The sequence below is a fragment of the Lytechinus variegatus genome, chromosome 16, assembly GCF_018143015.1.
Source record: "Lytechinus variegatus isolate NC3 chromosome 16, Lvar_3.0, whole genome shotgun sequence".
Taxonomy (NCBI): domain Eukaryota; kingdom Metazoa; phylum Echinodermata; class Echinoidea; order Temnopleuroida; family Toxopneustidae; genus Lytechinus; species Lytechinus variegatus.
This window is the reverse complement of record NC_054755.1, coordinates 4,259,207-4,280,863: the sequence shown is the minus strand read 5'-3', so window position 1 is coordinate 4,280,863 and position 21,657 is coordinate 4,259,207. Positions and strand designations below refer to the sequence as shown.

At 37.6% G+C, this 21,657-nt stretch overlaps 1 protein-coding gene across 1 annotated transcript in view; it reads left to right on the top strand.

Annotated features, from left to right (window-relative positions):
* The window catches only part of LOC121429600 (WD repeat-containing protein 44-like), a 31,672-nt gene that overhangs the window by 7,837 nt on the left and 2,178 nt on the right, over positions 1–21,657 (top strand). The window contains exons 2-15 of the mRNA XM_041626710.1: positions 7,636–7,819; positions 8,363–8,455; positions 9,472–9,549; positions 9,895–10,323; positions 11,461–11,649; positions 12,039–12,272; positions 12,986–13,122; positions 13,886–13,972; positions 14,548–14,674; positions 15,477–15,602; positions 16,438–16,818; positions 17,379–17,501; positions 19,330–19,521; positions 21,106–21,207. Coding sequence (XP_041482644.1) covers positions 7,636–7,819; positions 8,363–8,455; positions 9,472–9,549; positions 9,895–10,323; positions 11,461–11,649; positions 12,039–12,272; positions 12,986–13,122; positions 13,886–13,972; positions 14,548–14,674; positions 15,477–15,602; positions 16,438–16,818; positions 17,379–17,501; positions 19,330–19,521; positions 21,106–21,207 — 2,482 coding nt within the window. The remainder of the gene's footprint in view (positions 1–7,635; positions 7,820–8,362; positions 8,456–9,471; positions 9,550–9,894; positions 10,324–11,460; positions 11,650–12,038; positions 12,273–12,985; positions 13,123–13,885; positions 13,973–14,547; positions 14,675–15,476; positions 15,603–16,437; positions 16,819–17,378; positions 17,502–19,329; positions 19,522–21,105; positions 21,208–21,657) is intronic.

Genomic DNA, 21,657 nt, shown 5'->3' with positions numbered 1-21,657 from the left:
AAAGTCTTCTACATGTACGTCAGTTTAATAATGATGTTTTCATTGAAATGAGAACAAAAAAAGAATTGAAACCATAGGCGGCGGAAGCGGGGACGTTCCCCCCTAAATTTGTTGTTGACCTTTTTTTTTTGCTTGTCAATTTATTTTCCTACGTCCCCCTAAAATGTTTGGGTTGAGAGCCTTTTTTTTGCTTGTCAAAATTTTTTAGGTTGTCCCCTCCTAAAATTTGGGGCTTCCGCCGCCAATGATTGAAACAGGACTACATTATAGTGTAAAGAAATAGAGGGAAGCTCCGAGACAATAAAAAGGTTGAAAAAGAAAAAAATGTGAAAACACAAAGCTCTCACAACATGAGCATAATAACAAATAATAACAAATAAGCGAGGACAAGTAGCTGAGGGACCCCCCCCCCCCAACTCTCTCTAGTTATCTATCTATCTATCCGACTCGATTATATAAGAGAAGAATTTACTAATCAAAATATTATGAGCAAAAAGCACGAGCTGATATTTTTTATGAATATTCAAAACTGATAGAGAGACGCAATCGAATTATTCGATTGCGACAAAATTGATGATCTGAGAATTTATTGTTTTTAGGAATTCATTAAAAGCATAAAGTTGATCAGCATTAAAATATGGCAGGCGCAACGCATGAGCTAAAGCTTTATAGGCATACACCGATAAAAAATTTTAAGTATTTTTGGTAATCATGAAAAAAATTGATATTTCATGAAAGAAAGCTCAAATCCCGAGGAGGAATATTCTTATGAATTGACTTTAAAAAAACTGTGGTAAGCCCCATTTAATATTTGATTATAAGTCGAATAAAACAGTAAAAGCTGACAAACGTTCGCGTGATATTTGGCAACCTCCCCCCCAAAAAAAAAAATAATAAATAAATAAAAAATAAAAAAAAGTTTTTAACTATAATAATGATCGAAGGTAATTTTGTCTCGCGTAGAACTGGACAAATGAAAAAAAGATTGTCACTAAAAAAATGAAGGTAATTTTGACCCACGTAAAATTTGGCGAGCCCCCCCCCCAAAAAAAAAAAGGAAAAAAGGTTTTAACAAGCAAAAAAAGGCTAAAAAGGAGAAAGAAGAGACAAGAATAATTATGAACGAAATATCCCCATTACAAATAATACTGTGATCATCATAAGGGAGGGGTCGCATAACTAATATGAACAACGTATTTAATTCCAAAATATTTACTACAAATCTCAATAGGGGGATCGGGCAGAAATGCTCACCCCCACCCCCACCCCCCCCCCCCCCCCGATCCGCCACTGATTCCAATCAATAATGACATTTATCTGCAATACTGATACTTTGGAATCAAGATACTGAAGATTGATACGCTTTACATAAATTATGAACGTCTGACAAAAAGATAATCTACCGATCACCTGACCGATCAGCTGACCAGTTCGCGTATCACTTCGGAGTTGATCACTCGTCGCAGCTGTGTGGAACGCTCACCGAAAATCAACAAAAAGGGCCTGAAATGTAAGTTTAATGATAATATATTTTAATTTGAACTACTTAATTAATACTTTTAATGTATCCCCACCAAATGAAAGTCATATCACGTAACTCCAATTTGTATTAAGGCGTACATTTACCAAAGTCTTGGGTTGGAAATCAGAACAGCATTGTCTAACCCATATTTTTGGGTAATGTCGCCTATGAGGTCCATACATGTTAATGTTTGGACCTCATTGGTACTAGGAGTGCTCTAGGCGACACCGCAATACTTACCCGTGTTAAGAAACTGGGACTCCACTCACGCGCATTTGGGCCGCCCTAGCTTAGAACTAAGCTTTCTTTCCGTAAAAAATCTTTATTCTTATGATTCAATAAATGTTAATGAATATATAATTACTCTTAAATCGGTACTCACCGGTTCTTTTCTTGAATTTTCTGCCAAATTCCCACGCTTCTGGCAACAATTCTGCCTGCGATTCTGTCGCCATAGACAGCTGTTCATGCAACTCTATTTATAAATGGAGCGCCCCTTACGAGAGTTGTTAATGCCGCGGAGAAATCGTTAGGCATTTTGGCCTGTGATCAAGGCTTAGCTGTTCTATTTTTTTTCATATGTGTGAGATCGAGATCACAGCGAGTAAACACTCTTCCATATGGAAGAGTGTATACTCGCTGTGATATGATCCCGATAGGGAGGCGCAACACCCCCACCCACATGGGCGCAAATCCCAGGGCCAGGGGACATGTACCCCTCACCCAAAATAGTAGGGGGCACATTATGAAATATCCCCCTACTATTTTTGGTCATTTCATTCAAAATCGAAATAAAACATTTGGAAGAGACGATCTTACTTTTGGGATGCCCCCCCCCTTTTTTTGCTTGTTTGCTTGTCAAATTTCTTTTGGTTAAGATGACCTTCTTTAGGGGGTGATAAACCTTCTTTTTTTGTTTGTTTGTCAAATTTTCCAGCCCCTGGTCCCCCTACCTTTGGGGAGAGATTTCCGCCCTTGCAAGTAGACATACTCTTGATATTGTTTGCGAATCTGCACGGGCGTCGGAGGCTGGGGGATGAGGAAAAGCGGTGAGACGAGAACAAAAATAGAAGGGAAAAGAGGACAGAAAAAAGTGAAAGAAAGAAAAATTAATGGAAAATAAAAGGGAAGAGAAAATAGGGAGAAATGTGATGGGTAAAAAAAATTGGGGAAAGAAGACAGAAAAAAGTGAACGAAAGAAAAATTAATGGAAAATAAAAGGGAGGAGAAAATAGGGAGAAATGTGATGGGTTACGTCGAGATTTATGTGCCCGTGCAAAAAGAAATGAGCAGAGGTTGAGATGTTGTCCGTTTGGGCAAATGCCTGTCTGTTTCTCGGACTGGCGCCCGTGTTGCAAAAATTATTACCGTAAGCTGATGGAATCACTGCTTCATACCGACAGTGACAGGATTTAGCGGTTGTAGGTATAAATCGCGCTCTAACACTCTAAAACTGTGTTCTTTATCAAAAAGCTGTCCTTCATATTCATTTTCGCAAAAGAATTAATATAAAGTTTATTTATATCATTGTCTGTAGTTATCCTGTTTATGTTTAAAATACTTACAAATTGGGTTAGGTTAGGGTTACCAAATTATCAGGGCAGAAAATTTTTTTTTTTCTGATTTTGCGCGTCGAGCTGGCATTATTTGATCTGTGAGATTATGTTTTTGATGACATTCATTGTGTTCACAGCAATAATTATTAAACATTGCGCACGCGCCGTGCGCCGCATGAATTATGTAGATCAGTGAATAACTTACCGCTACACACGAGCAGTTGCTCTATATATTCTATGTAATATAATATACAGAGCAACTGCCCATTTTTAATGGTCCATAATATACCCACTTTTTTCTTTTTGGAAAGAGTATGAAGTTATCTACTGATATACTGAATGTACAATAAAAGTCATCATGTATTTCTTGACATTTCATACAGTTTACTTTTTTTCCCATCCCATAGCTGCTCACATAGACCTACGCCGTCACAAATAATTACAAAACAAAATCTCACTTTTTTTCTTTTTTGGTGGGGGATGGATTTTCCACTGGATACGCAACGGTACAGTTTTTCAAATTATTTTTTTCTGCTATTTTCATAATAAACTTTAAATGATTTCGCCTGTGCACTATTATTTTTTTAAAGACAAAATAACAAAATTACATCTCGTCATCATCATCATAGCATCGTCACCAACTTCATTCTCATCTTCATCACCACTACCACCATCATTATCATCATCATCATCATCACCGCCACCATCACCACCACTATCATCTTCACCAAGATAATTTTCATCATCATCATCATCATTGCCATCATCGTCTTTCTTTTTTTCTTATTTTTTTCCCCTTCCCTTCTTTTTTTCCTTCCTATTTTCCTCCTTTTTTAGAGGGGCATACCACCACGCCCCCTCACTGGATATCGGCCTCTAAATATGTTTGTTGTTGTATATAAGTTGGCGGATGCCTCATGAAATGAAATAAGAGAAAATAAGGAAAGGGAAACTAAGAAGAAAAACAAGAAATGAGGAGAAGAAAAAAGAAAGCCAAACAAACAAGAAAAACAATATCAAAATTTTGTTGTAAAGTCTTCTACGTCAGTTTAATAATTATGTTTTCAGTGAAATGAGAACATAAAAGAATTGAAACAAGTAAGAAGGGCTATACATCGTAGCAAAGAAATAGAGGGAAGCTCCGAGACAATAAAAAGGGTGAGAAAAAGAAGACTTTGAAAACCTCACAACACGTACGAGCATAATAAAAAAAATGGAATAAGCGAGGACAAGTAGCTGAGGGACCCTCCCCCTCTCTCTCTATTTATTTATCTATCAAACTCGCATATACAAGAACTTCTTACTAATCAAAATATTGCGAGCAAAAAGCACGAGCTGACATTTTTTTTAAATATTCAAAACTGATAGAGAGACGCATTTTAAACATTCATGAAACTTATTAATCATTCATTTCCAATCATTCGATTGCGACAAATGATCTGAGAATTTAGTGTTTTTAGGAATTCATTAAAAGCATAAAGTTGTATCTCAACATTAAAATATTGCAGGCGCAACGCATGAGCTAAAGCTTTATACAAAGATAAAAAAAATGACATTTTAAGTATTTTTGGGAATCACGAAAAAGATTGATATTTCATGAAAGAAAGCTCAAATCCCGAGGAGGAATATTTTTATGAATTGACTTTAAAAGCCGGGGGCCACTTCCATTCACGAGTGGATACCATGCGCGATCATGGGGTCTCAAAAAGCACCCTAAACACGTAATTTCCTGATTCTGAAAATGCACCCCTTAACAAGTATTGACGTGTACCGTACCCTTGACAAGAATTGGAAACAAAACGATACTCTTTAAATATTCCCTGAAATGCACAAGTACAGGAATGTTTATTGTTACGGGTCCTTCGGTCTTCGGGTTTTTTATCTTTAATTGGCTTAGTACGACCCCACCTAGCTTCTACACCTTGCGCAAATTGGACTCTAAACACGAAGTGTTGGGGAAAACAAGGACATCCTTTATAAAACATTTTAATCTTGTTTTATCATCCCCTCAAATTCGACCCTAAACACGTAATTTTCCTAGCGAAATAGATATACCCCTTTTTCATTATTTTTGTGTTTTTGACACCCTTATCACGTTACGTACGTAACGTGCCCTATAGTGAAAAAGATTTTTTTTTTTTGGTCGCGCATATGGTATCCACTCATGTAAGTGGCCCCCGGGCTTAAAAAACTGGAAGCCCCATTTAATATTTGATTATGGGATTATAAGTCGAATAAATAAAAGCTGAAAAATAAAGTATTTTGTGTTCCTTTATCATAATTCTCTTTCTCTTCAACACTAGTCCCCTTTTTTTTTTTGGGGGGGGTATTATGGTTAAAAAAGCTAGGAGAGAAAAAAAAAAAAATTTCTGGCTTTAGTCGTTGAAGTGGTAGGGACACCCCCCCCTCCCCCCCCCCCCCCCCCCGTTGTTATGCATTACGCCAATATGGGACCAAATGATCCTTCATGTCCGGCGCGAAACTTATGCAATAAATTAAACTTTATTTTTTGAAAAATTTAAAGCTTGCGCTGTTAACTCCAATCGCTTCACCTGAATTTGCGATGAATGCTAGCGTTATGAAATATATCATTATCAACGTCTGGCGAAAAGAATAACCAACCGATCACCTGACGAGAAAGCGTATCACGTGATCTGCATAACAGCTTCGATCGCGAGTCAGAAGTGAAGAGCAACTGCCAAGAAAATCAGGAAAAAGTCGTCAAAATGTAAGTTTCCCTTAATATCTTTCATTTTATTTTTGTTGCTAACAATCTTTAATCGATCCTTAATTATAATATTGGCCAAAAAAAGAAATAGAGCGCGTACTTGTGAAATAATATCGAAATATCCTGTACTCAAAGATTTCTAACCCCGCAATTCCACTGATGTCGCCTATGAGGTCCATACATGTAATGTTTGGACCTCATTGGTACTAGGAGTGGGTGCAGCGCATTTCAACGCTGTTATTGTTATTTTTGCTGGATTAATAAGTCGCGCTTGGCCTTGGTGGCATGATGCATCAAAACATATTCGCAGGTTTTGCACTGCATACTCGATAATCACAAAGTCACTTCCTTCCCCATCTGTGAATTGTTTTAATTAACATATCAGCAGCAAAATTATATTTTCTGATCAAAATTCTTGCTCTAAAAGCGGCGCAACTCAGCATTGTTTTGATCCAATCATGAGTTTTTGTGACATAAAGCGCAACTTTCCTTTGCGGGGCAGACCTCAGCGAAAGTACCAGGGTAGAAAGCTGGCAGCCGTCTGTTTCAAAGAGTTTTTAAACATTTTTTTCTCCTCGCATACAGACGGCTCGCGATTGTGCAGCCGCCATTAGCTTTTATAGGGGATTTACAATGCAAATTGCCCCGACGGGCTCATCAATTTTTTTCTTTGGACCAAAATAAAGATTATTATTCCTTTTTGTCCTGAATTGCACCAGAATGGGAAAAAATAAACAGCGATTTTACTTCGGCTGTCACACAACTTCACTTCCTATGGCCATTTAGTCCCTGTACAGATTGAGTTAGAACTTCGGTCTCTGTATTTGGTGAGTGGAGCCAACGGAGTTAGTGGAACAACCAATTTAACAGAGACTGAAGCTTTTGGTCTCGTAATGGGGGATTACGTCTATTCAATGTTCAAAGTGCATGGGATCAATCAATAAACCTGGGCAATCGAAAAGATGCCTTCTTAAAAACTAAACAGATCTAAACACCAAACGGCAAAAGCAACTTATATTTCAAGAAAAATCATAATTTAAATACCGATCTCCGACTGTTAAAAAAATGATCGCATTGGAACAAATTCTCACGATGCATATGATTCCGGAGCTCAAGCTTGCTTGCTTAAATGTCACCCTTTATAGGTCAAATTATGTAGTCTCTTGACTTTGCCAAAACGATCCACGCAATTGAACCGCGGTTGGCGGCAAAACTTGCATTAAAATAAATGCTCATAACTTTGCATATTTTTAATTTGCGCTCGCTGGTCTTTCTGCAAAATCCGCAGAAATTTCCACTTTTACAATATATTAGTAGATGAAATAGTCAAATCTGATAGTGATAAACAGTCTCCAACTCTGAGTGAGATTTAATCATTTATTTAGCCAGGATCTTAGAATTGGGTGTCCAATTTTAAAGCAGGGTGTCCAAAAATAAAATGAGCATTGTGGCTGGGAGGGGGGGAGGGAGGGAGAAGAAATCAAAGGAAAAGAAAAGGAGAGGAAGATAGAAGGATTGAAGCAGAGACCGAAGAAAAAGATGGAAAGAAAGTAAAAAAGGACAAAGAAATAAAGAATTTAAAAGTAATGGAAACAGAGAGAGAAAGGAAGATCAGAAAGAAAATCATCACCACAGTAAAAAAAGAAAAAAGCACAAATACCACTTAATCAAACATCCCACCAGCTTTTCTGAACACTTCTTGATTTTGTCAATCATGGATCCAAGATTTGTTTAAAGGGGATGCGGTCCCCCCCCCAAAAAAAAAAAGAAGAAGAGGTAGTCACTCCCAGAAGCCATGCTAAAGATTTTATTTATTGTATTTTATAAAGGAAAGTGACGAGAGAAAGGGGAAACCGCCAGTCAGCCACCAATCAGTATGAAGATGAGCTACGTCATTTGGAGGAAGAGAAGCGGAAGGCCGAGGAGAAGAGACAGAGGGAGGATGCCATCATCCAGCAAAAGATCAAAGAACTAGAAGAGAAGAAGAGAGAAGAGGAAGAACGAGAGCAACAGGTACAGTTTCTTTTACGCACCTTACCAAAAGTTGATAATGATGAAAATTATGCTTACTTTTACAACACACTTTTTCAGCAGTCTCTCAATTGCTTTACAATATGACAGCGTAAATACCCAGTCTTTAGCAGAAAAGTTTTTATGTGTACTGAATTCCAAGGACCATAGTTGCAATTGATTGAATCAGTCACAATCCCTTGTGAATCAGGGTTCTTGTGTCTTTGTGCCTCTAGGTGGGTGTTGCAAGAAAATATTTGCTCTCAATCGCAAATATTCTGTTGCAATTTTACAGTTGATTGATCACTTTAAAATTTAGCAAATCAGATTACACTCCTTGTTTCATGGAGATTAGCAATCAATCGCAAATGCGCCATTAATTGCACGGCATATACTAGATTTCAGGAACAAAAATAGAGTTGCAATTGATCACAAGTTTCTTGCAACGCCCCATAGGTGTGGGTTTTGTCATTTCAAATGATTTAATCCCGGGTCTTTCCTTTCTTTTCCCATTGAATATACTTCCTTTTTTCATTACTTTGACAGAGGCTCCGAGAAGAGATGGAAAGACTCCAGAAGGAGAGAGAAGAAGAAGAAAAGAGAAGACTGGAAGAGGAAGAGCGACAAAGAGAGGAGCAGGTTTGTCCATCATATATTTCCATCATACAGAATGATGACATTCGGAATGGTCGAAATATCTCATTTTGTAATTGAATGGTCGAAATATCTCATTTTGTCATTGATAATCTGTTTATTACATCTTTTTTACATTCAAATCTCAGCACTGCTGCCAGTGTTCAATTTTTCTTAATTTTACAGTTGCCATTTGGAATTAAAAAAATCAAGAGAGCCATACTCTTCTTTTTAAGAGTTAGAGAATAGTAACCATGGTTTTCCATCGCAATCTACAATGCTTGTATAATAGTTATTCATAAGTATAAGTAGTACTATGCAGTAGTAGGGAGCTCATCGCAGAGCTCTAGCTGTGAACGCAGAGGGACAGTGTATTCTGTGGTACCTGTGCAGCCTGCTGGCTGTAATATGGGTTCATGCCTGGCCAGCCGTGGTGGTAACCCGCTGTAGCAACTATCATGGTGGCTGTTGTGTCGAACTAGGCATTTACAAAAGCGATTTCAACGGAACAAAGCAAGATTGCCTGTTGCTCCTGTGTATATTCGAACCTGCCTGCTGTATAAAACTCTTTGGCCTGAATTCACAAAGGTGGTTTTGAAAACCCACGGTTGAGTCCATGGTTTATGCAGATTTCCTATATAAATTACGCTTAATTTAGCGAGCAACGGCGCGTGTATAAAAATTCCAATGCTGATGCGCACTTTTGTCTGACGCCTGTTACCGGCGTTATCCACGCTATTTTATTCATGAGTCCACTCTTCAAACAGTGAACTCATGAATAAATTAGCACATGTAACCATGGTAACAGGCATCAATTTGGCGCAATGTGACAAAAGCGTGCATCAGCATTACATTTTGATACACGCTCCCCATACACGCTAAATTAAGCGTCATTTATATAGGAAATCTGCATGAACCATGGACTCAACCGTGGATTTTCAAAACCACCTTTGTGAATTCAGGCCTTTGTGACTATGCTTTGATACTGAGTCTAATACATTCCGTTTGACCATCCATTACAGGAAGCAGAAGAGCGTCGCCAAGAAGCCATTAGAAGGAGAAAGCGTTTAGAACAGATGAGACGCAATGAAGACGGGGAGGTGAGTTTTGAAAGTTTCTTTTTAGATGTGATTGCTCTCTCTCATCTAGATGCCAATATGGTTAATCATTCGAGCCATGGAAAATTTATTTTATACAGTACTCTGTTGGTTAATGAAATTAACTCCTAAACAATCGCTTAATAACTTAGAATAATTCATGAATAGTGTTGTGTTATAAATCATATGAAAGTGTAATTCAGCTTAAACAATTGTGAAATATTTTGTAATGCGTTTATGAACTTGCGCCAGTGTTGCCTTCTGTATGCTTACTAGCATTGTCTAAGTTTGAATACTTGTGAACAACTACTGGATACACTGTGATGAAGACCTTGACTTTCCCCACAGGAGAATATTAATACCCAAACTGGTACCCACGATCAAGGAGAATCTCAGATTCCCCCTGACGTAGAACCACTGGGAGAGAGTTCAAATCATCAAACCAGCAGCATAGACCAGGACCAGGACCCCTCCCAAAGGTTGGAACGAGAACCAGGTCTTGCTAACCGGAATGTAGAACCCGACGTCATTGCCAGCACCAAGGAGCGTCCCGTGGACCTCCCGCTGTCAGGGGCCATGACTTCGTCACCTACTAGGGACCAAGCAAGTCCATCATCCAGTGCTCCATCTGCCCAGGGTGAAGGGGTACAGGATGACATGCCTCCACCGGTAGCTCCTCCGAGGAGGAAGAAGAAACAGAAGAAGATGGTGGAGATGGCTAGACAGGAGAGCCTAGATAGCCAGTCAAGCTCAGCCCTTTCTTTGTCATTGAGAGAGGTAATGCAATTCTGCTTTACTTTGGTTTCTTGGTTGTTAAAGGGGATATCACGTTTTGGAAAAGGTCAAAACCAGCCCTCACAGTGAGTTTCTGTTAGGGCAAGGCAAGACGTTAATAATGAGACAAATCGATTAATGACCCAGAATTTTAAAGAAATCATTCAAGAAATTATTGTTTGATTGTACTGTATAAATGATGTTTAATTCATACTTATAGTTAATAAATAATAAACGATAATCATATGGATATTTCTACTGTACCCTTATCCATCATGAGGAAGGTTCTCATGGCACAGTTAAGAAAAGACAGGAAATGAAAACATAATAAAGGGGGTAAGAGTAACATTTACTTGAAAGCTTGTCTGAAAAAACTACAGGTTTTTAGTTGATGTATAAAGGTACTAAGACAAGAGATGTTACAGATGTCTTGTGGAACTTTATTCCATAGGAATAGGCCATTTAAATTATCAATCCTTCATGAATTATGAGGATTGCAGTATGGCTAGTATGGATGAGTTGGTAGAATTTATGTTACTTTCAAGGGGGATAGTATTGATATGTAAACTACATTTGTATTGAGGGGCAGTTCAGTGTATTGAGTGAAAAACAAGTAAGAGCAATTCAAATACTATACAGTGTCCAACAGGTAGCCAGACTAATTCAAAGTTGATTCATATTTGAATTCCTACTTGTAATCAACCTTAACCAGTCTTAATTGAACGTTAAAGAGAAATGCCAGTAGTTAAAGTAAACACTGATTTCATGAGAAAGTCTGTAAAACCAGGCTTAAATTGTCAGTATATCATCGAAGATCTAGATCTGGTACATTTACATAAACTGAACTTTGTGAAATCTTGAAATCTACGCTTAAAATATTCACACCGAAGATCACCAACACAGATAAGCGCACGTGGGACAGTGTATTATTATTGCTTTGAATGTCGGCCCGACGCTTGACCCGAATCCTGTGCTTATTTGCTAATTTCTCAGCAATTACACAATTTCTTCCAGAATCCTTTGGCACATAATTTTTATTCATACAAACAGACATTTTGGTGGTCATTTCATTAGTTTCTATATGAACTCATTTTGATATCGTTACCACAACTGGTATTTACTTTTAATATTCCTACTTAGCCTTCAGAGGAAGGATCTCTGGCAGGCGGTGAAGATCAACCCATCGGCCTCCCACCGGAGGGTCTAAACCGACCTCACAGCGGTCTCCTAACCCCCACTACTACCATCGAGAGCCTCACGAGGGAGCTTGAACATTCTTTGGATCTTGCCAGCGCTGTGCACGGTGGAGACTACATTATTCTTCATAAGGTATAGACACTTCAATTATTGAAATTATTAGAAAGGGAGTGGAGAATGTGCATACATAGTATGGAGGCAAGCTAGGGCCTCGTCTTACACAGAGCTACAATTGATTTGATCAATCTAAAGTACATGAGAATCCAACATTGTCATAATTTTTTCTCAAGGAAATTTCCACAATGTCCTTTATAAGCAAAGAAAAGTACCCTCAATTTCTAGAAAGCAATAAATATATGGCTTTACATCAAATATAGAAAATATTTTTAACAAATATGCATTTTGGATGTTGATCTTGCCGGCTTTCAAGAGTTATAGTTGATCAGATCAATCATACCTCTTGGATATTGATTTAGATACAAGGTTCACTGTTCAAAACATCTTCTTCATTAATGTTTCAGGACACTCAAAGTATCAAAGGAGAATCAAGGGAAGACCTGAAAGTCCAAGGGTCACGTCTGCCGGAGTCCATTCCCAAAGAGGTGAAGCAGGGCGGGGCATGCGTTCCTATTAGCAGCTCATCATCTCAACCCGATAAACCAAGCCGTGGGAACACCCCCGAGACAGAGAAACTTCTCAAGTATTATAATCTGATGCAGGGCCAGTCCATGACAGGGGAAGAATTGACTGATGAGGTAAAGAGAGGATAACAAATACGAGGATTTTTGCTTGTTAAAAACCAAGTGAATTTCAGCTGATACCAGGGATAAAGATTTTAGAGATAACATATATTTTTCTTTGATTTCAATATTTGTCTGGCAGCAGGGTGGCCATTTTGCCATGGATTTCAAGTTCTCATTTAGACCAAGTAAATTGTTGAAAAACATTTGGTATACAAATGTCAGAAGTGATTAATTAATCTGCAGAAATGACAGTTATTCCTGTGACATTCATCCCAAGGCCAATTTCATTTTAACGTTGTTGCTGTGCTTTTCGGTGTGATACCAGAACCAAAAAGTCAACACCACACTTGAAATTACACATTTTTTATTTCAGGCCCGTATTCTGAACTCGGGTTTAAATTTATGGTGTAAATAGAGCATTGGTGCTCTTAACAAGATCAGGGGGAGTGTTTCACAAAGATTTAGGTATGACTAAGAGTCTCACTTAAATACCGAGTTGTGTACGGTATGAAAGGCTTGACTGCATTGGTCAGATCGTGCCATGAGGACTTGCACTACTGCCTATCTATCAATAAGATTCCATATCATATCGTTGCATATCATGAATGAGTCGACATTTAAGTGTGAGTTAAGTCATACTTTAGTCTTTGTGAAACGCCCCCAGATCTATAATGGTTTTGTTGCCATCATTATTCACATATCATTCAACATTTGTTTCTACATAGGAAATTCTATCTCAAGTGATTGTAAAGAACCTGGACACCGGTGAGACCGTGCCCTTACTGCTTGCTGAGGAAAGACTTCCAAAGTGCATTAATCCTCTCTCTCTTCACATCATGCGTATTACATCAGAATATGTCAGGTAGGATCATAACACTCAGGCCCATATTCTGAACTCGGGTTTAAACTTGTGGTTTAAATAGAGCATTGGGCCACAAATCCCTAACACTACACATTCAACTTATTAACTCATTTGACACTCAAATTTTGTCATAATTGTCTGGGTGATGATTGGAGTAGTTTGAAGTACTTTTCTTCATTTTGAAAGCAAAAGGAAACAAAACAGTAAACATAAGACACATACAATATAAACAGAATTTTTGAATTTTTGGCTCCCTATAATTACAACACAGAGTTAGACTGTGGTCTGAGTTAAATCTGACTTCAGAATTCGGCCTCAAACAATCTCTATTTTTTCATATTAAAAGTGATCGTGATTCAGTAGTTGCTGCGCCATGGCCTAGCATCCTTTGGCAAGGCATCAATCCACACTTTGTCACTCTCCATCAAGGTGTTAAATGGGTGCCTAGTAGGATGCAGAAGCCTACGCTGTATGCCAAGCCATTGAGTTTCAAATATCTTGTTGTAATGCTCCCCAGGGAGTAGAGAAAGTGCATACATTGTATGCAGTCAAGCCAGGTTCTGATAACCGGGTTAATAATATACTTGTAAAGTGCTTAGCGATATCACTCTGATGTATCAGGCACTATAATAAAACAGAAATATATCAGTATTATTATTATTGTAGAATGAATCAACGTCATTTGTTCTGTTTCCTGTAGAAATAAACATTAGAAGAAAAGTTTATTATTTATTGAATATATCATTTCCTTTGCTACATGCAGTAACTCAAGTCTCGACAAGGAGGCAGGCAGTGACGGTGAAAAGGAGACTGGTGCCACTGAAGTTGCACACCAGATCAAAGAAAAGAAGTAAGATTATAGAAAGATCATAGATAGTCTATGCTATTGTTTTAGAGATTCAGTTTGTATTGGTGTCTAAGATATTATTTTAACCTGGCAGAATAACACTATTATACAGAAAATGGAATCCATATTGACTGGCAAGCTTTCATGTTGTTCGAAACAAGTATGCATATGAATATAATGTTAGTAAATAAATCTGTTGACTTTATACTTGCCAATAAATTCACAATTTATGAGTGTCGGACAGTTCATGTTTGTTTTAAACATTGTTAGTTGAATTTACGGGACATTGCAACAACAAAAATGAGGAAGTTGTAAATACTCAGTTTTGCAAGATTATATCGATACACTACAGATTAGTTTTCAAAAGTATATATTTTTTTGCCATATATTAAAATGTGAGGATTTTCTGCATCAAAATATGGGGAAAACCTTTCCTCAAAATCCAGACCTAGTGTGAAACCAAATAATGACCTTTTATGTTTTATATTCAGGAATTGCAAAAAGTAGATTGCAAGACACATTAATCCTACTGCCTCTGTTTCTGAAGAACATTTATTCATCTTCTATTTTAATTTCAGGAAAAAGTTGAAGAAGTTCCTTGGTAAGACAGTGCATAAGTTAAAGACGGCGGCCGATGAAGCTTTCAGGCACGATGATCAGGAGATTAGTGAAGAAGAATCAATACCAGATACCCGCTACTGCAAGGTATGTCCTGCTGTCATAGATTCTTATTTTTGCTTCCATCAAAATCATTTTTTGTGAAACAAAGAATATTTTCTATGTTCATGTAAGTTTTTGTGTTTCATTCACCATTCTGATGCTGATTTTTCAGCTTTGAATGTTTTAGATGCTCTCACAAACTTTAAATACATGAACATGTAGTGTTCCCACAAGCAGATATGTTGGAGGGCAAACAATAAAAATCTGTTTATCAAACCATGATCAAATATTGTTTCTATGGTCTAATGCATCGGTTTTCCATTGTTATCCTCACCACTATGCAATCATCATAAAAACTTATTTATACTTACTTCTTCCTCGAATCCTAGTTCAATTTTTTTTTGCTTGAACATCTGCAAGATTAAAAATCCATTGGAGCAAAGACAACAGTGTAATTACTACTGAATGTGTTGCTTCATAGTCTTGCGTTATGGTGTTATGCTCACGAAGGTGTAAGCTGGAGGTTTGGGCTGGACAAAACCACAATATTTTGGGATTTTGTTTTGAATGTGTTCAGGTCAAGTCACATCATTCAGTGCAAGCCTTGCGGGTTACCATTTTTTGCTACCCACAGGTCACCCTCAAGACGTCCGCTTCGACAGCAGTTGCCAGCAGAAGCGCAAGCAAGTCTGATATGCATGCAGGAAAGTTTTGAACATGCTCAAAACTTTCTTGCGGGAGAGTTGCGGGCAATCACCCTCAACTTACACGCAAGGCTTGCTCAGAATGATGTGACAGGGCTTTTAAAAAGGACATAATTTTATATTCTTTGGCTTTCTTTCCACAGTTCAAGGCAGCCTCAAGTCACAAAGGAAGCTATGATTTTGATCAGCTGGTCAACTGTCAGGATCTTAGTGGCGAACACACAGGAGCCATCTGGACCATGAGATTCTCTCACTGTGGAAGATTATTGGTAAGTCTTCATCTACTTGAACTATCACAACATGGTTTAGTAGTAACGATACATGGGTTAGAGTGGGTCAGAAGGAACTGTGTGCACAAGGTAGCTTTGGCATGGTTTAACCCACTCGGCTGGCCAAAGTTACTGCCTGCACACAGTTCCACTGACCCTTGAAAGAAACTCAAGCATCATCTGTTTTTGTAGAATGGAGAATATTTATTGAATAAACCACAAGAATTAACGATTTACTGGACGCATCATAGTTTCATTGCTTCCGGTAAATTCAATTTACCAGACGCATGAGAAAATTAACAGGACGCATGAATTTTTAGTAACCCTGGACTACATCAATATGTATGCCTAACTTGACCTTGAGTCACATTTTATATTTTGCAAGACACCCTCGGGTGTTTGATTCAAATGCAGCACTAGCATCCTTTATTATTATTGTCTTTCATTCTCACATTTGCAATTGATACTATAATTGATTGCAAACTTCCTTTGCTTTGCCCCCATGCCCATATTCTGAACTGTGGTGTGACTTTAAGCCGTGGTTGAAGTCTGTGTAAAAAAATCATGGGAAACAAGGTGGGCCCAAACTTTTTTCTTGCATTCAAGTTGTAAATTTTGATTTTACTACATACCCTTTTTCATGCATCAATAGAGAAGAAAAGTATTAAAATTATTGTTGCCTGAGTATTAAAGAATCATACCACATTTGACCATCACTAGTCCATCCATGAATTAATCTTTGGCCAAAGTTAAATTTGATTCCTGAATACAGGCCCATAAGTTGAGATCTTATGATGAATTATATTTTGCTTCTTTCCCTCCCCCCATCATCCAGGCCACAGGAGGCCAGGATCACCTACTGAGGGTGTGGGTTCTCAAGGATTACTACAAGTACTTCGACGACATGCGCCAACGCTACAACAACGAATCCAGGGCCAAGTCCCAGACCCAGGGCAGCTCCGACAGTTCCAGTTCCAGCCTGGAGCGGGACCGCAAGCCGGAGGAGATCGAGGAGGAGCGGGAGCAGCTGAAGAAGGAGGTGATGGAGATGGAGGGATCCATCGAGAAGGAGGAGGCGGCCAGGAGGGGGGAGAAGGATACATCGCTGGAGGATGTCGATCAGGCGGAGGAGGATGGGGAGGCGGTGTTCGCCAAGGCACCGTTCTTCACCTACTCGGGTCACACCGCTGACCTTCTTGATATCTCCTGGTCAAAGGTCAGTAATTGGAGTGTATTGGTGATGAAGACTAATATTTTTGGTATCGTTTGACACTGAAGTTATCTGTTACTCCAGGCTCTTTTTTAATGCTTAATGTTTTTACAATTATGAAGAATATGTTTATTCAATTCTGTTATCACATCAGTATTTCAAGTTATTCAATTATATTTTTGTATGCAATATTGCACATGGCAATATGTTCTAAATATATTTCTTTGAGGGAAATTTATGTCTTTGACTTACCCACTATGAAACATTTGATTATCAAATAAGTAAATTGCATTCTGTCTTTAAGTCATAACTGAAGGCTTCACAAAACAAATAGTGTTTTCCATTGACATATTTCCTCTCTGCCATTTGGGTGCAAGGATTTTGGTAGCTCCATGAGAATGCCCCCACCCCTCCCAGGTAACTGATGAAACTGTTACGGAGTAAAATCTGACTGATGTTGGAAATACCTGAGACCCGTTTTTTGTAGGTCTTGTATACGAGACCAAAAATGAAATTTAATATTACTTTGATTGTTGCTTTTCATTTGATTTCACCTTTTTTATCAGAATTACTTCATTCTCTCTTCATCAATGGATAAGATGGTTCGTCTGTGGCATATCTCTCGTAGTGAATGTCTCTGTTGCTTCCAACACATAGACTTTGTGACAGCTATTGCCTTTCATCCAAGGGTAAGATTGTTTTTACAATGATTTTTTTTTCATTGGCCAATATGCTTGAAAGAGGTTTATTTCCAATTTGTTTACTTCCAATCTGTCCAATTGCCAACTTGTCTACTGTCATTTGGTCTACCATCAGTTCGTTCACTATCCACATGGTCTAATAGACAGTTCGTCCACTCACTATTTCCTCTAATAACTAGTTGGTCCAATATCAATTTAGTCCTTATACCATTTGGTCCAATTAGACTAAGTGTTAATTGTGCAAAATTAATGAAAATGAAATGACTATTAGACTAGTTGCTTATTAGATGTAATGGTCATAGACGAAATGGTGATTAGACGAAGTGATGATTGGACCAAATGGTTGTTAGTCTAAATGTTGATGGACAGGATGGCATTAGATTAAATGAAAGTAGACCATGTGATGAGTGGACGAATTGGCAATTTACCCTTGAAAGAGATCTCAATTGTACCTTGGTACAAAAGCATGGACTATAGGCAGATTTCTTGTATTATCATGGTTCATTCAAGCATGTTAGCCCCCTTTGTCCAATGCTTACTTTTATATTATTGGACTTTTTCTAATTGGACGTGATGAAATCGGTGTAATTATGTAGAAGAAATCTGCATAAACACCTCTTTACATTACATAGTCAGGGTCCCGTTGTAGAAAGAGTTGCAATCAATCGCAACTCTAAAAATCGTGCGCAACTCTAAAAATCGTGCGCAACTTGATTTTCAACCAATCAACAGCGCGCATTTGGGACTTGCGCTTGATTTTTTGACTTGCGTTTAAACGCAACTCTTTCTACAACAGATCTCACTCGTGATAAAATGTTTTGTCTTGGTATTTTGTTCATACAAAACCTTTTAATGTTTAAAAAAGATCTTGGCTTGAGCAATTCATGAAGTAAAGGAAGAACAGAGAAAATGGGGTGAGGTGTACAAGGATATTGATTATGTCATGGAATCGTTCCAGAATAAAGTAATAAATATAATAATAATAATAATGTGTTTATGCATAAGGTGTCTGAGACATACTGTGTATTGTACATATTTAAGTGCTTACAGATTATTACCCCGGTTATTGGAATCGATCAAACATCTCCACATAGAGAATGATCAAAGGTAAAATGACATTATTAAAGGTCAAGTCCACCCCAGGGAAACATTGATTTTGATAAATAAAGGAAAATCAAACAAGCTTATCGCTGAAAATTTCATCGAAATCGGATGTAAAGTAAGAAAGTTATGAATTATTTAATTTTTGCTTAATTTTCACAAAACAGTGATATGCATTACTCAGTGACATGCAAATGTCGATGATGTCCCTCACTCACCATTTCTTTTGTTTTTTATTGTTTTAATTATACAATATTTCATTTTTTACAGATTTGATAATAAGGACCAACGTGACTGAACCATATAGTATTAAACAATGCTAATTTCATATGCTCATGGAGGAAATAATCGTCATTTCACTTCACAATGAGGAGAAAATTAGAATATTTCATACAAAAAAATACATATGAAATAGTGAGTGGATGACATCATCAGTCTCCTCATTTGCATACCAATCAGGATGTGCATAAAACTGTTTTGTGAAATAAAATGTAACTTTGAAATGTCATGACTTTCTTATTTTACATCCGACTTTAAGGAAATTTTCAGTGTTATGCTTGTTTGATTTTTCTCTTTTTATTCAAATCGAAATTTTGTTGGGGTGGACTTGTCCTTTAAAGAATGATAAAAGGAGTGTTGTGATCAGTTATACAAGGGACATACACCATACAATAGTAAATTGATTATCATTCATCATGTACATTTTTTTTCCTAGGATGACCGCTATTTTCTCAGCGGCTCGCTGGACGGCAAGCTTCGTCTGTGGAACATCCCCGATAAGAAGGTCGCCCTCTGGAACGAGGTTGACGGTCCGACCAAGCTCATCACGGCAGCTAACTTCATCCAGAACGGAAGGTTTTCAGTCGTTGGTACCTACGATGGTAGATGTATCTTCTATGATACAGAGGTAAGAGATGCAACATTGAAATAGAAGTGTTTGAAGTAGTGGTTGTGTAGTGGTAGTGATGATGATGGTGATGACGACGATGATGACGATGATGATGATGATATTGGTATGTGTAGCATTGGTGCTAGCACTACAAGATACTGGATGAAGTATGTGGTCTCTACAAACATAATCTCATAGAAAATTGGTTTCCGCTAGCAAGTAACAAATATTGTAATGAACATTAACAAGAAGTAGTGACAGTGGCAGTAGCTGTTGAAGATTTATTTGCTGTTGGTAAAATGATGGTGGCATGTAGTTGTTATTGCTGTTGTAATGCTGATATCAGTATTGGTCATCTTTATTACTATTACTATTACTCTCTTGATATTTTTCATAATTTACTGTTGCAACAACAGATAAAATTCACTTTCGAAATACTATTTTCTCCAAATCTGCATCATTGTGTACACATGTCTATAGAGAAAGTGTAAATACCAGAGCTGCCAGGTAGTACGGATTTTCAGTATTTCGTACTGAAAAATGAGAAGAATACTGATGGTTTCATGCAAAATACTGATTTCTCAAGTTTCAGTTTTATGTGTTGTCCTATGGTATTTCTTTGAAAATACTGATTTCCTCGCTAAAATACTGATTTTCAGCTTAAAAAATACTGAAATGATCTTGTTCAGGTTGGCAGCTCTGAAATACATTACCGTATATAAAGTTGAATATAGTTCTATATGCGTTTTTTAGCCCTCAAAACATTTAATATAGGCATCTGTGGTTGTGGTATTGGTGGTTGTGGTATTGGTGGTTGTGGTATTGGTTGTCGTACTGATGATGTTGGTACTTATACATACTGGCCCGTATTCTGAAGTTGGGTTTAACTTGAACTCATGTTTAAAGTTGTGGTTTAAGTATGGTTAGCCGATTGTTACATAAATCACTAACAGTAGAGATATAATATTTCACCTCATTTGGCTCTCAAATCATTCGTAATTGTGTAGGAAGTATAAATAGGTTATTTTCTGCACCATCGATGAATCAGGAAAGAGCACAATAAACTACTGAAACATAAAACTTAATACAAATTTTGACACTTTGGCTTCCTACAATTTTAGCACAGAGTTAGACCACGGTCTAAGTTAAACCTGTCTTCAGAATACGGGCCTAAGTGTGTATGTATCTAAAAGGGCATTGCAAGATATGTACATTCAAGTGCAAGTCAATATTAGATTCAAAACTTACACTGCCCACAATTTCCGGGCCCCTTTGCATAAAAGTTACGATTATGGTAACTTGGCCATTTAATGGTATCGCTGATCAACAGCCAATCAGAATCAAGGATTCCATGCAAGTTACCATAATGGTAACTTTTATGCAACAGGGCCCAGGTCTGCCTTTTAAAACTTAGAGTTGAAATCAATTTGCTATTGTTACAATTGATCTGTCAATTATTAATTTGTAATGGAAACAACAGAAACTCGCAATTGATTGCGATTTTTTTCATGCAACACCCCATAATAATGAAGTTATTTGTAAAATAATAAAAGCAAATTGTCTTGCAAAGTTTATTTCTTAGTTTTTATTTCTCTTCTGTAGCATTTGAAATACTACACTCAGATCCATGTCAGGTCAACAAGAGGTCGCAATGCGAAGGGACGTAAGATCACCGCCATCGAGCCTCTGCCTAGCCAAGACAAGGTCAGTTAAAGGATGATTTCATATCATTTCATTGGATTTATTGATTCATTTGTGAATTTGATCACCCATACAAGAAATGATACATAGCATGAATTTGCAAGAGCTCAGAGATAAGCATAGCTTCGGGGCTTGTGAGCCCTGTGGTCTTTTGATAAAGCAGTCCGCACAACTGTCGACCACGCATTTGCACATTAAGTGCATGCAGATGTTGTTTGCTTTGCTACGGTACATGTTTTCAAAGGGATTTGCGCATCTTATCAAAAAATTCATGTGTGGCATTGCCTTGAAAATCCCCTCATAACTCAAAGATTTAAATAAATTGCTGCCTATAAATTTACTGATGTATAGAGTAGGACTTGGACTTTCATCTTCAGCAAAAATCTCAAAATTTATCTTCTTTTTAAAATTGACTGATACAACGATTCAGATGAACACAAACAGTATGTGCTG